This window comes from Notamacropus eugenii, chromosome 3 (assembly GCF_028372415.1).
Source record: "Notamacropus eugenii isolate mMacEug1 chromosome 3, mMacEug1.pri_v2, whole genome shotgun sequence".
Lineage (NCBI taxonomy): Eukaryota > Metazoa > Chordata > Mammalia > Diprotodontia > Macropodidae > Notamacropus > Notamacropus eugenii.
Window position 1 is genome coordinate 122,742,490 of NC_092874.1, and position 14,681 is coordinate 122,757,170.

General features: G+C 33.3%; 1 protein-coding gene across 4 annotated transcripts in view; it reads left to right on the forward strand.

Annotated features, from left to right (window-relative positions):
• ZNF800 (zinc finger protein 800) overlaps nucleotides 1-8,968 on the forward strand; it is a 31,525-nt gene extending 22,557 nt beyond the window's left edge. For 3 of the 4 annotated variants that reach the window (XM_072652834.1, XM_072652835.1, XM_072652837.1), the window contains 2 exons: nucleotides 14-157; nucleotides 4,542-7,176. In XM_072652834.1, the coding sequence (XP_072508935.1) occupies nucleotides 14-157; nucleotides 4,542-6,241 (1,844 nt within the window). In that variant the 3' untranslated portion in view covers nucleotides 6,242-7,176. Of the gene's footprint in view, nucleotides 1-13; nucleotides 158-4,541; nucleotides 7,177-7,475 lie in introns of those variants that run through there. The other variant, XM_072652836.1, reaches the window with a different exon arrangement.
• Nucleotides 8,969-14,681: the final 5,713 nt, after the last annotated feature.

Below are 14,681 nucleotides of genomic sequence, written 5' to 3' on the forward strand. Positions count from 1 at the left end.
TTTCTTCCCTCAGGAACTAAACAACTAAAACACATTTTATTAAGAGATGTGGACACAATTTTTGAGTGTAAATTATGTCGCAGTCTCTTCAGAGGATTACCAAATTTAATTACTCATAAAAAATTCTACTGCCCTCCAAGTCTCCAGATGGATGACAGTAAGTTTCTTTCACTAAAATCTTCATTTATGCATTTTAGAATTGTTCATACCTGTAGTTTTGTACATTAAAACATTATTAGCTCAAAGTTAAAAATAATTTCTGCAACTATGAAGAATAAAATAAAATTGCTCTCTCAGTTTATTTTTCCCCAATTATCAGGTCAGTCCTTTTCAATTAGTAGTCTTCCCTTGATTTTTTTCTAAAAAGCGCTGTGTGGAAATTTTTTCCATTGGTGCAAATCAGCAGCTCATCTGTAATTTAGTCTTTTCAAAGTTGCCTGAGGCACTCACAGGGTTAAATGATGTGTTTGTCTTGGCATAGCTAGTATATATTGGAGGCAGGATTCCATCATAGATCTTCTAGATTCTAATTCTGGCTCTCTGCTTCTTCTTTATGCTGCCCTTCAAATATATTTGCATTAAGATTTTATATATGACAGAGTGTGTGTGTGTGTGTGTGTGTGTGTGTGTGTGTGTGTGTGTGTGTGTGTGTTGCCTAAATGGAGTTTGGTTTCAGGATTTATTTTTCTTTTTTAATGCTACTTTAAAGACTTTTTAAAATTGCTCTTCTCTTTTCACTCATCTTTTATATAAGATGATTCACCTAGAATCCCTTTACAAGAGGGACGTAAAAATAATAGCAACTAAGTGATGAATGAATGGGAATTGAGCCAAGGAAAGGGAAAAAGGGGTTCCTGGATCTAGGAGAAAACTTGTCACCTAAAATGTATTCTTTCCTTAGATTTTGGTTTTGCTTTCTCTTGTGTTTGTATGATTTTTTGTTTTATTTAATGGGAACGGTAAGAAATGCGTACCTTGATTTGAAGCAACTAATTTTTTATAAATCTTTGTTTAAAGATTTTAGTCTGTGTATAAAATTCACGATTTTTGCTTGTAGTTGTACTTGCCAGATGATGGGTAGCATAATTACAAAAATCAGATTACTATGGATTAATTTACAAGTATGTAAACTTAGAGAAAAATCAATTTTTCAGTGATTGGCTTTTTAATTGACTAAATCTATGAATTTCTCAGAATTGAGTAAAGATCTGTAGCAGTATTAGTTTGTGCTTTAAAGAATTAATATAAGTTCTTTTAAATGTTTTATTAATAATTAACTTGGAAGGTAATTTTCATTATTTAATATTCTGAAATTTATTACTTTGTGGATCTTCAATGTATTGAACTTAGAAAAAGTTGTTTGATATAAAGGTTACCACATTAACAGTTTACTGAATTATTTTTTAATCTTGTGTGTTGTGAGTGAACCAAATGAAAAAAGCACATGCATATTGCTATTCCTTCAAGTACTCTAACTTCTCAGGTTTTAATTCTACTCATTTTCCATGACATACCACACTATTCTGCATTAGCTATACACAGAAGAAGTCATACTGTGGATCTTGCCATCACTTAAAATATCCTACTTCCATGGTCATGAACACCAAAATTACTTTATCTGATCATACTCTTTTATTAGTCTTTCCATATATCTTTCTTTTTCCTCATTGGAACCTCTAGTCTCTTTAGCTCTAAATAAGTTTCTAAGTCCATCACTCCTGCACTGGCTGTATATCCTCCTCCTTTTCCAATAGTGACCCTTTAATAAGCCGAGTCAACTCATACTAACATCTTCTCTTGAATCACTTGTCCCATCACTAATCATACCTTGCCAAAATTCAACCCTGGATTATTTCTACCAACTGCTTCCTTCTTTCCTATTCATGTACTTCTTAACAGAGCTGGAGGAAATATTAATTGCAGGTTATGTTACCTAATTTCAACTGGACATTCACTGCAGCAAGACATTACTCCTATTAATTGGTCCTCTGCCCCACTCACCACAGTACTTGTTCCTAGTCTTCTTGTCTCTCCTTAAGCCATTCCATGGTATTCCTCTCTCTACTGTCTTAGCTGAGGACCTTACCTTATATTTTGTTGAAAAAAAGTGAGGTAATTTGTCAAGAGCTCTCTTCTCCCCTTCTTCTCATTTCATCATTCTTCACTATGTCTGCTTTAGCCTCTGATAAAGAGGTCATTCTTCTTGCCAAGACTAGTCTTTCTGTGTACATCCTTGATCCCATCTCCTCTTGTCTTCTCCAGTAGATTGGTTCCATTGTCATGGGGTTCCACTGTGTCATGTGTTTGCATAATTCTTTACATTTTCTCCATTAAAGTGCCAACTACTTGATGGAAAGGACCATTTTTCCCTTTCTCAGTGCTTAGCATAGTGGCTTACATGTATTAAGTGCTTAATAAATGTTAACTGATTCATTTTACCCAGATTTAAAGTGTCCTGTAGGCCATAGAGAAAAACAACTTCAAGGAATATTAAGTTCATGCAGTGATGAAGACAGCTTTTCATCCCTGATATCAACTAATTTGCATTCTGGTTAGGGGTGTAAGACAAGTGATCATAAGGCAAGTTAGAAATGTAGTAAATAGAATATAAATTTAATGATATAACTGAAGAGGAAAATACTACTTTAGGTCAGGAAAGGTGTCATGAAAGAAGTGGCAGTCATGCTGGACCGTCTCAGATTGGGGGGGATTTCAATAGCTGAATGTTGGAGAAGATGGAATTCCTTTCAGACAAGGGACATGGTGGGAACAAAGGAAGGAAGCAATACAGTGAGACCAGTTTGGGATATATTGAGTACCTGAGATCAGCTAGAGAGGAGAATATGCAAAGGGGAATTTCTCAGACTGGAAACTTCTCTTATTGTTTGGGCTATGTCTACTTTATTGTTTTTAATTCCTAAGATATGATTTTAAAGATGACCAAAGTAAATTAGTTTCCTTTTAAATTAAAAGGCACTTAGTACTTGGATTTCTTTTAGTTGTTATTTTTATTAATGGTGAGGTAATATATCTTTAGGTCAGATTAGAGAATAGAATTAATTATTAGGGATCTGTCCAATTAAGTGTGTGCTTTTATTTTGCAGTACTCATTCCAAAAGAAGGAATATTACCTTATTTGCAGTTATCCACCTTACCTGTTATACAGGTGCATATATTAGAGAAGGAAATAATAGCTATAAGAATAAAAATTTGAATTTTCAAGCTTTATTTTGGGGCAGTTAAGGGAGCACTGGACCTGGAGTCCCAAAGACTTGAGTTCAAAACCAGCATTGTACAATTTAGCTGTGTGACCTTGGACAAGTCACTTAACTCTGTTTGCCTTAGTTTCCTCATCTCTAAAATGGGGATAATAATAGTATTGACCTCCCAGGATTATTCTGGGGATCAAATGAGATAATAATTATAAAGCATTTAGCACAGTACCTAGTCTGTAGTAAGTGCTATGGATTAGCTTTTATTTTTGATTTGATAATCATAACTAGGCTTGAGAGTGGCTGGTGTTTATAAGCAAGCTATACCAATGTCTTATTACTAATAGCCCACAGATAATTCTTGTACAAGTATATTCTATCACTGTTTAGCGTGGAATTCATGCATCAAGTAAGCAAAGCTAGCTACATTTCCGGAATAATCATCAGTAGCTGTGTGTTAATCATATGTTCAGTAGAAATGTATTATGTTTATTAGACTGATTAGGACTGATTCTAATAAATGGTCATGATTCATAACATAACATGTTTGTGTACTCTAATATTTTCTCTCAATTTTAAAATTTCTTTCATTTTGCATAGTATGCTGCATAGTTGTTTGATCTCACTTAATTAAAATGAATTTCTTTATCTTAAATTATCTTAATGGATGCTCTTTCCATTTCAGTTTATACGTTTAAAACACTTCTTTTAAAATTCTCTATAGTAGTTCATTCAAGTCATATTATGTTAATTTATCTTTGCTATTCTAAAAATACTGTTTAAATATTCCAGATTAATATAGTGCCTGGCACTTAGTAAGTAATTAAATGCTTGTTGACTGATTGCTAACAAAGTATAGTTTGACTTATATTATGTTGTTCAGAGAGATCTTTTTTGCTTATATAATTTTAAATTGCTGGAAGCAGCATGTCATAGTGCATATAGTGCTGGGCCAGGAAGACCTGGGTTCAAATTTTGCCTTTATCACTTACTAGCTTTGTCTTTCTGCCCAAGTTACTTAACTTCATGTTCCTCTCCTTCCACAGATCAATATAAACTTGTAGTAGTATAATTATACCCTCAGAAGTAGAAAGAAATATTATATAAAGCTGCATCTATTACTAGAAAGTTGCATATTTGTGTTAAATTGGCAATTTAAATTAAAGCAAAAGTGAATTCAATTTACTGGTTGTACTTTTGGAAAATAATGAGGAGTCTTATAAAAAATAAAAAGGACCAGGTGATTTAATAAACATTTTTGTACATGTTCATATTGTTTTTTAAAATATGAACTAGAACAAACCTAAAATGGTGTTTTTGTTTTAACAGACCTTCCTGATGTAAATGATAAACAAAGCCAAGCCATAAATGATCTCCTAGAAGCCATTTATCCAAGCGTGGACAAGCGAGAATATATTATTAGGCTAGAACCTATAGAAACTAATCAGAATGCGGTGTTTCAGTATATTTCAAGGACTAATAATCCAACTGAGGTCACTGAGTCAAGTAATTCTCCTGATCAAACTCAAGTTCAGATGCAAGAACCTAACATTGAACAGTCTAAAACAACTCCAGTTCCAGATACAGAAGTAGAAATTGTAGAGCCTCCTCCTGCAGAACCAGTTGCGAATGAAGCAATACCAGCTTCTGATGAACAGCCTCAGGAATCACACACTGACTTGGAAACTTCTGATAATTCTGATTTTGGCCACCAGTTGATTTGTTGTCTGTGTAGAAAAGAATTCAACTCCAGACGTGGTGTTCGTCGGCACATTAGAAAAGTACACAAAAAAAAGATGGAAGAACTAAAGAAGTATATTGAAACACGAAAGAATCCGAACCAGTCCTCTGCTAAAGGACGCAATAAGAATGTTCTAGTAACACTGAGTAGGAGTTGTCCGGTATGTTATAAATCATTTGCTACAAAAGCGAATGTAAGGAGGCATTTTGATGAAGTTCATAGAGGACTGAGGAGGGATTCAATTACTCCTGATATAGCTACAAAGCCTGGGCAGCCTTTGTTCCTGGATACTGTTTCTCCTAAAAAATCTTTTAAGACTCGGAAACAAAAGTCTTCTTCAAAGGCTGAATACAATTTAACTGCATGCAAATGCCTTCTTTGCAAGAGGAAGTATAGTTCACAAATAATGCTTAAAAGACATATGCAAATTGTCCACAAGATAACTCTTTCTGGAACAAACTCTAAAAGAGAGAAAGGCCCTAATAATACTGCCAACAGCACAGAAATAAAAGTAAAAGTTGAACCATCAGATTCTGTAGAATCTTCACCCCCTTCTATTACCCATTCTCCACAGAATGAATTAAAGGGAACAAATCATTCAAATGAGAAAAAGAACACACCGGCAGCACAGAAAAATAAAGTTAAGCAAGACTCGGACAGCCCTAAATCAACGAGTCCTTCTGCTGCAGGTGGCCAGCAAAAAACCAGGAAACCAAAACTTTCAGCTGGCTTTGACTTCAAGCAGCTTTACTGTAAACTTTGTAAACGCCAATTTACTTCCAAACAGAACTTGACTAAACACATTGAATTGCACACAGATGGAAATAACATTTATGTTAAATTTTATAAGTGTCCACTTTGCACTTATGAAACGCGTCGGAAACGTGATGTAATAAGGCACATAACTGTGGTTCACAAAAAATCATCACGTTATCTTGGGAAAATAACAGCCAGTTTAGAGATCAGAGCTATAAAAAAGCCCATTGATTTTGTTCTAAATAAAGTGGCAAAAAGAGGCCCTCCAAGGGATGAAGCGAAGCAAAACGATTCAAAACATGATGGAACTTCTAATTCTCCCAACAAAAAGTATGAAGTAGCTGATGTTGGCATTGAAGTAAAAGTCACAAAAAACTTTTCTCTTCACAGATGCAATAAGTGTGGAAAGGCATTTGCAAAAAAGACTTACCTTGAACATCATAAGAAAACTCATAAGGCAAATGCTTCTAATTCACCTGAAGGAAATAAAACCAAAGGCCGAAGTACAAGATCTAAGGCTCTTGTCTGGTGAGGAACAGTTACAGAGTTTTGCTTCCCCCTTACCCCATTTCAAACTAAAAAAAGTATCATTTGGCCATAATTTATAGCAGGTTCTATTTTAACAGCTAATATGCCACCTATCTGATGGCAGTGGGAACTGAGGAGAAATGTACATATTGCATTTACTTCAGTGACCTTTATTCCACTGACTTGGGAACAAAAGTTAACTTCAGAGCTTATCTTCTACAGGACAATGCAACATAGATATAGGTAGCATGGAGCCAGTGCTATTCTTTTAATGTTGTAAAATATGTGCATTTATATTGGCTTATGTTTATAGTAGAAGAACTCTGTTTTACTAACTTTGCACAGATTTGATTCAGCAACTTAGTCTACTAATGAACTTTATGCAGGAAAGTTACAGAGATAATAGAATGAAGATTTGTGAAGGCTATAATTATAGGAAAAATCTTTTAAGGCACTGTAATTATTGTAAAATTGATTTGTGATGGCTGAATAAAGTGCTTCACAGAAAAATCTCTAAATTAATTTAGAATAATTAGCAGTAATAAAACATTTATTAATTACTTTCAATATAGAGTTTCAAGGCAAGGGGAAAACTTAGTAAACAAAAGTTTGAATTTTGTTTTTTTGTAAGTTTTTTTGGTTACTGTTTTTTTAGTTTTGTTCTATGGAAAAACAATTATTTAGTTAGTCCCAAAATGTTTTCATTTTTCCCCTTTTGTTCAAATAAACTTTTTGGTGATTATTTCAATCGAATTAATAATTTTACCTCAAGGTTTTTTTTTTTTTGTTTTACTTTGTTTTCATATGTACAGTAAGAAGTAGGTTAACATTCCTAACAGGGAAGAAAAGAGAAGTTTTAAACATTACATTTTAAGAAAGTTTTGGAGTAAACACATTTTAAAATGCAATATAAAAACAAAATAAATTACCTATCCTCCACTTCTTTTTGCATGCACTTGCATTTAAAGAATTTATCATTAATTCTTGAGCAACCCTTGAATTGAGGCCTCTGATGAGGATTAAATTAATTTTTGGTTTCAGCTTTTAAAATGGATAACTTAATTTGATTATTGAGTAGCTTAAACTATATGTACAAGCTTAAAGTTACAAACCTTTCCTTCTGTTTATGTGGAAAATTTTAAATGAAATTATCATTTATTATTCACTTTAACTATTGTATAACTTTAAGGTTTTATTGGCAAACTGAAAGGTGTTAATTTATTCCCATTTCTCCTCAGATAACTTCAAGTGATACGGAAAGGTTTGGAGTTCATTTGTGTGGAAAGACTTTAAATTGGTGTTAGAACCACTAACGTCTTCAAATGGTACTATAAAGAAAAAAGAAAAATATTTTCATAAATATTCAACTGTTACTGCTGTTTTCTAACTAAATTAATAACCATCTGACTACATGTTTCTAAGGCCATTGCCTCTTCCAACACTTTCAAGTAGCTATGAAGTTAACCTTATTCTACCTACATCATTGTTTGTCTTACCTTGTGCATTTGGTCTACAGGCTCATCGTACTGTATTTAAAAACAAAAAAATGCGAAATTTGTTTGCCCTTAAAGACCAGAAGCTTTAGGCAGTCAGCAACCTGAGGGAATATCTCTACTGGTAGTGTTATTTGACAAAGAAGTTCTATCACAATTTCATTTGATTTGGCAAGATTGTCATCCAGGTTGTGTGCATGATTTCAAAATTTTCTCCAGTGAATGTATGCAAAGAACAGTCTATTAAAGCAGAGGAACTTAAGTCTGCTGAATATTAGTACCTGTCCTCACATCAGTTCATCTCCAACTGATTTTCTAGTGTAATGAAAGTTTCATTGTACTAAAAATAACATAGAGAAAGTTCCAGTTCATTTTCATGCATGGTTCATAGTAACACTTTTAATTTCTAAACATCTGAGGTTTTTTATGAAAATCAAACATTCCCCTATTTTTTTCTTTAAATTTTATACATAAGCACTTTAATGATAGATGCAACTTAATTTTTCAGTTTCTATTTTTTTAAATGGGCAACACATTTACTAATGTTAATATGAAGGTAGTATATATCTCACTGATATTTTATATTTACAGACAATCCATGCACAACCACTTCTTATGGTGTTAGTTTTATTTCTTTAAATATTGCTACATAGGGAGGAAGAAAAGAGAAACCAAGAAAACTTTTTTCTCAAGAAAATTTCAAGTGACCACTTTAGATAACATTTGATTTTTGCTATAGGATTTGCAAAATAATGAATTCTTTTCCAATGAATTCTTTTCCAATTTATAATAAATCAGGATTTTAGGGAAAAAAAGGCAAACCTATCATTACAAATTTCTTGGTAGGTTTCTGTGTACCAACATTTTGTACTTTTTAGGAAAAACCATTTTGTTTTTTTTAGAAATTTGTGTCAAATTATCCTAATTTCAAAAGGTTCAAGAGAAAATATACCATGTTTTTATAATAGATTCTGTACCTGTAATTAGGAGGGACCCTATTTCCATTTACTTTTTGTATAAAATCTAAAAATGTTGAAGATCACAAGGTCATAAGAATTAAATGCTTCTACAGATAGAAAAACATTTAGCCTTCCTAGTGCTTTGCACTAAAATATACTGTGAAAGGAAACTAGAAAGACTGTAACTGTTGCTGGAAATGTTCTATATTGAATGTACATTCTTTGTTTGGACAAATGTACTGTATGTGATGGAAATAAACCAGACTCGAAGTCACTTCAGCTAAATGTGCTTCAAAAAAGGTGCATTGGTTGAACCATAAATGCTTATTATCCACTTTATTCAGTTACTATGGGCAGCTGTACTTAAACTGTATCCCTCTGTTAGCTTCGTTTTTAAACTCTTAATAATTTTTTTTGTTAATTTAAAAGCAAATCTACATGTGGAAAAATCTACTTGCAGGTATGATTAACAAATGCACATCTTTTTAGGGACTCAAATTTAAAGTTAGTATTATGTTTCTAAGTTAATTTAGCTGGTTGAATATTATTGAACCTGTATGTTTAATTTTTGAAGGTGCTTCATACATTCCTACTCACTAAATGTACTCCAAAATACTTTCAAGTTCTTAATTTTTAGTCAGTGAAACAGTAGCAGTAATATATGAGGATTCCCTGAAACTTGGAGGAACTTCCTCGATACTGCTCTTCTCTCAGATGTAATCTTGCCTTTCTCTTTATTCTTTTACTACTTGCTATACATTCTTTGGGAAAGAGCCTAGTCTTTAGGGATAGCTTGATTTTTGGAATTTCCTTTCTCTGATAATCTTTTCCCACAGGCTTCCCTCAGCTGATCTGATACAGAGTTATTCTAAAGATGTAGAGCAGGCAGAAGGAGGACAGGAAAGAGGTGCAAAACTTTCTTAGTTGGGTCATGTGGAAAACAAGCAAATAATGCTGGAACAGGATTTGTGTTTAGGATCAGAAAAGGCAAAATATATTTTTTACAAAGTCTAACATAACAAAAATGAGTTGTAAGGAAGCTGCAGCAATCTAGCAAATTAAGAAAGGTTAAGAAACTCAAGAGAAATAATTAAGAGAATAGTTCTTCCCATTTCTTTCTGGCTTATGCCACTGCTTCTCGGAGTTTAAGATTTTCATTAATTCTGTTTTTGAGCCCAGGGCCTTCAGATAAGGTCTGTGGAGAGACCTACAAATTTGTGCCAGAAGCATTTATAAAAGAAATATAACTTTTTATGTATTTTTTAATTGTAGAGGAAGAGTTATTACAAACGGGAAGTTACTAAAAACTTATTTTCCTGAATTTAGACTTGGTACTGACTACTGTATATGCTCAGTTTCTTGGTTATTTTGGAAGCATAAAGGTTTTGCTTAAAGATTTCAGTTGTCTGATATATCTTCTACTCTAAGTAAGATGAGAGAGGGGAAATTGAAAAAGCAGATTTATTATACAATGTAACACAAAGAGAATATTACCTTATGGAAGGGTACGTGTTATAGGATCTTTTACATATACTCTGTTAATGCACAATAAGCAGTTTTTATCAACTCATTGTTTTGTCTTTTATATAATGAACAAAATCTCTGAGGAAAAAACAAATTGCTAACATTAAGTTTTTAGTTTACCTGTTCATAGGGAGTTGATTTTTGGTTGAACTAATTTGATTTTATTGTTAAGAAGTAAATTCAGATTCTTTAGAATTATATTATTGTTTATATTAATCCTAAAACAAGTATGTGTTTTCCTCAGACTTCTGAGTTTTACAGAGGTTAAATATATATTAAGTGAAGAATCCTGTAGCTTCACCATAATTTAAGATTATAGGATGGTAGAAGAAATTTCCTTGCAGTTATTGTAGCCATAGATACAGGCCTGGTGACTTCATGACCATATTTGGGGATGTAGAGAATGTCTTTTTAGGAAGCTTGACCTTGGATGAGCTCTTCTACTACCAAATCTGATGGCAGTAATTCTATTAAATATACTAAATAGACTTATTTGCTCCCTGAAAGTTCAAAGACTATGAAAGTATCTGGAAAATGACAATAAGTGTTACCTTATATATTCAAGACCCTTAATTCTAAATCATTGAAACTTTTTTGAGATAAAGCATTAATTGTAAAGATTGTAAATCAGATGATGGCAACTAACATACACATACAATGAGTGGGGTCAGCTTCTGGGAACTTTCCTAGTCTCCTTCAAATCTTTAAAAACTGAAAAAACTGGGATGGAAAGAAAAAAACCAGGATCAGGAAGAACTGTTTAATGAAGGCTGTGATCTAAGTCCATTCATCGTGTACAAGGTATATATTAGGATGTTGCATAAAGTACTTGTCCATTTCCTCATCCAAACATTCCCTATGTCCATCTTGACCTCAAAATGCTTTCTTTCCTTTTTATAATACCTGTCTATAACTTCTCCTTATTTCTTCTAACTTTTTTGTTTCCACCAGCTTCTTAATTAATTTACATAAAAACAGGATGGGGGAATGGAAAAGGAGTAAAAGATGTCCAAGAAAGGGAGGCATTGTCATTAGTTTTATGCCCGAGACCTTCAGCTCATTGTATTGGGAGGATAGCATTTTTGAGCATCTTAACAACCTAACTCACACATATTTGCTCTAGCTATGCATGTCTGTAATTTATGGAGGTAACTAAAGATAGACATATCTGAGCAAAATTGCCAAAATGGAGTGGGTTGATAGTATTTGTGCCCCTGGAGCAGCAGAACTATCTTGCTTTTATATATGATTTTGAGGGTTAGGGACTGTATCTTCAGATTAATTTTGTACAGTGCCGAGCACATTGTCATGTACACCCATACAATTGAATAAATATTTGATGATGAAGAGCAGGGAGTGGCCTTTTCCTAGCTGGTTATATGCCTTTGTGATTTTGAGGCTTTATTTCATTTTTAAATGGAAAATATTGATAAATGGCTTTTATTGTGGAATGTACCACAACAAGCAAGGGAGGTGAAAGGTTATGAGAAAGAGAATTCTGAGTTCAGAATAATATAGTAATTTACGTAGTGATTTCTAATTTAAAAATGCCAATATCAGGTATTTCATGGTAGGTATCTCATTTTTGCATTCTGTCTTGGGATTACATATATATATATATCATATCTAAATGTGAAGTTATTTTGTAAATATCACCTATAACATATTAGTACTTGTGGAAATTTGTGATTTTGGGGGAAAAATTCTTTCATTTTGTATTTTGATGGCTACCTCTGCATTTCATTGTGACGTGAAGACAACTGGATAGATTTTATTTTGGGACCATTTCACAGTATGGTACAATGTTAGCTAGCTTAATTGTCACTCATGAATACTGTGTTCCTTCATCTTACGAAAAGCTTTAGAAAGTTTTTTCTTAAAAGACCACTTCAAGTGCAGGCATTTCAGTGTCTGCCTTAAGAGTGGTGTATGTCTCTTGCTATTTTGGCTTATGTGCAAAATGGTGATATGGGACAAATGATGACTGAGTTACTGGGCTATTTAATAAACAGCTCTTAAGAGTAAAGGGCTTCCTGCAGCGCAGGAAGTGTTGAAATTGCTGGGTTGTGGAATGTATGTATTTTTGTTTTTTTTTTTTTTTTTGGAATACGGTTCTAGCTGAATTAGGCCTTTCATTGGTGAATGTATCATAAATGAATCCAAAGAGAGAGTACTCGTCAGGAATATCTCGCTAACCATACTCAGTTGTAGCCAAAGATCCATTGAGAGAACTTAGGTAAATTCATGGAGCACTTCTAAAATGTATTTTAGTGAGTCCTGCGCCAGTACCCTGGTGCTATACTGGTACCAGATATTTTGAAATTTTGGTTTTTTGGGCTTGCACTGTTTCTGGTATTATGTTATAAACCATTCTCAGGTTTGAGTGAACTTGTTTCCTGATTTGTAAGTTTTGATACTGGTATTATGGTCACTAGCACAGGGACAGATTGGCTTCTAATAAATGCTATCACTCAGATAACTTGCATCAAAGACATAGGGGCATATTCTTAGTACTTAAAGCCTGTATTGTAATATTCAAACCCCAAATTGTGATGAGATGAAAAGTCACTCTATTCCTGGGATTTTCCTGAAAACAAATTTTATTTAAGAAAGGTGAATGGTTGTTTCTTTGACTATATTACAGTTGTATTTTAATAGGGGTTTCATTTCTCTTTAGCTATAGGAAATAGAAATTTCAACTGGAAAGCTTTTGTCTTACAGGTGAAAAAAATATGACCATTCTACTTGGAGTAGAATAGATTATTTGCTAAAAGATTCTGACTATATACTTTTGTCTGCTGGTTTTTATTGTTAGGTGGGGAGCTGGACGTAATGAACCAAAAGTCTTTTTTTCTACTAAGAAAATCACAATGAATCAATAGTCAGAAAAACTATATAGGTTGAAAATGAGGAGGTTGAATTCCACTGAAATAAAAAGATTTTCTCTTAGAAGCCATTGCTGGAAGAGAATTGAATTATACCTTATGAGGCATTTATTCAGTATTACATTAGATTTTTAATGTTACCATTACTTTTTATTTTTGGCAAGAAAGGTTTTAGATATTTTTATCAAGGAGAACATAAAAGCACACATTTTCATATGAACTCCTCTAGGGCAGTATTCGTGTCTTTGTGTGCTTTCCTTCCTCCCCTCCCTCCATCATTATCAACTATTTATTGAAATCCCTTAAGATGCAAGAGTCCAAGTATACTCTGTAGGTTTTTTCAGTTTCCTCTTGAGGAAAAAGCAGGAGAAATAGGAAGTCTAATGCAGCATAAAGACTCACAAGTAGGGCCTCTGCAATGCTTTTCAAAAATTAAAGCTCTCAAAAATATCACTTGAATCCTAGATTTTGATTGCCATTCTTCATGTTTACTAGTGTCACTGCTTCTCTTTCTTGGTCATCTTTACTGTCTCATGTTGAGGCTTCTCCTCATCCCCACCCCCTACACATTTGAAAAAACAAAACTGACTACTAAGAAGGGAAGTAGAGAAAGTTAATAGTCAGGACAGTTTTGTTACCCTTAACTCCTGAGTCATTAAAAAAAATCTCTAATTGATGTTTAAATAAAAGTTTTAAGTTTTAACCATTGATGTTCTCAGGTTGGGGATCAAGGGTTCAGTGAAAGCCATTCTTCAGGGTGCTCTTTACTGTTGTGAAATGATATGTAACTCTCAAAACCAAATCATTCTCAAGATACCAATAAAGACTCAGATTGCTAGTCGCCACCAACCTCTGATGTGTTAGCTCATTAAAGATAAGTGAAAGGAATCCATGTGAAGATATGTACTATGTATAGAAGATAAGTACAAATTATAAGTATAAGTTGTACTTAATTTTGTGAAATAATGATCTGTAAATATTGCTATAAAGATCATTATGGAGCAAGAGCTCATTGCTTAGAAGCACTTGTGAAATCTTCCTTTTGATCAGAATTTGTCATTTGTTCAGCATTCGTAGCTTCCATTCAAAATATCAGTTGCCATTTACAGTGTTGCTTATTAGAATCTAGTTTTACCTTAAGTCTACTCAAGAAAGACCTCTGTATTCCTTACAGCAGTTCCATTAATTTCTTTTGTCATATACCTTATGGCTGTACTAGACTGGTCACAATATAAAATCACATTAAATTGCTCCAGTGAATTCTTTAGACATTTGTTCTAGCTTTCTTACATATGATTTCTGCACTTCATCTTGCTATACAGCAGCTGTCAAGTGTCTTACTGTTATTCATTTTATACATATGAGAGTGACCCATGTCATTAAAAGCATTTTAATTTTAGACTATTTTCCAGGACTTAGTGATCTTAAAAAAATACTGGATTTGGAGTCAAGAGGAGCTAGGTTCAATACTCAACCCTACCATTTACAAGATTTGTGCAAACTGCTTCATTGTCATGAACCCCAGTTTTCTCATGGTTGAAATAAGGTGTTGGATTTGACTCTATCTGGCTCTAAAGTTTTGT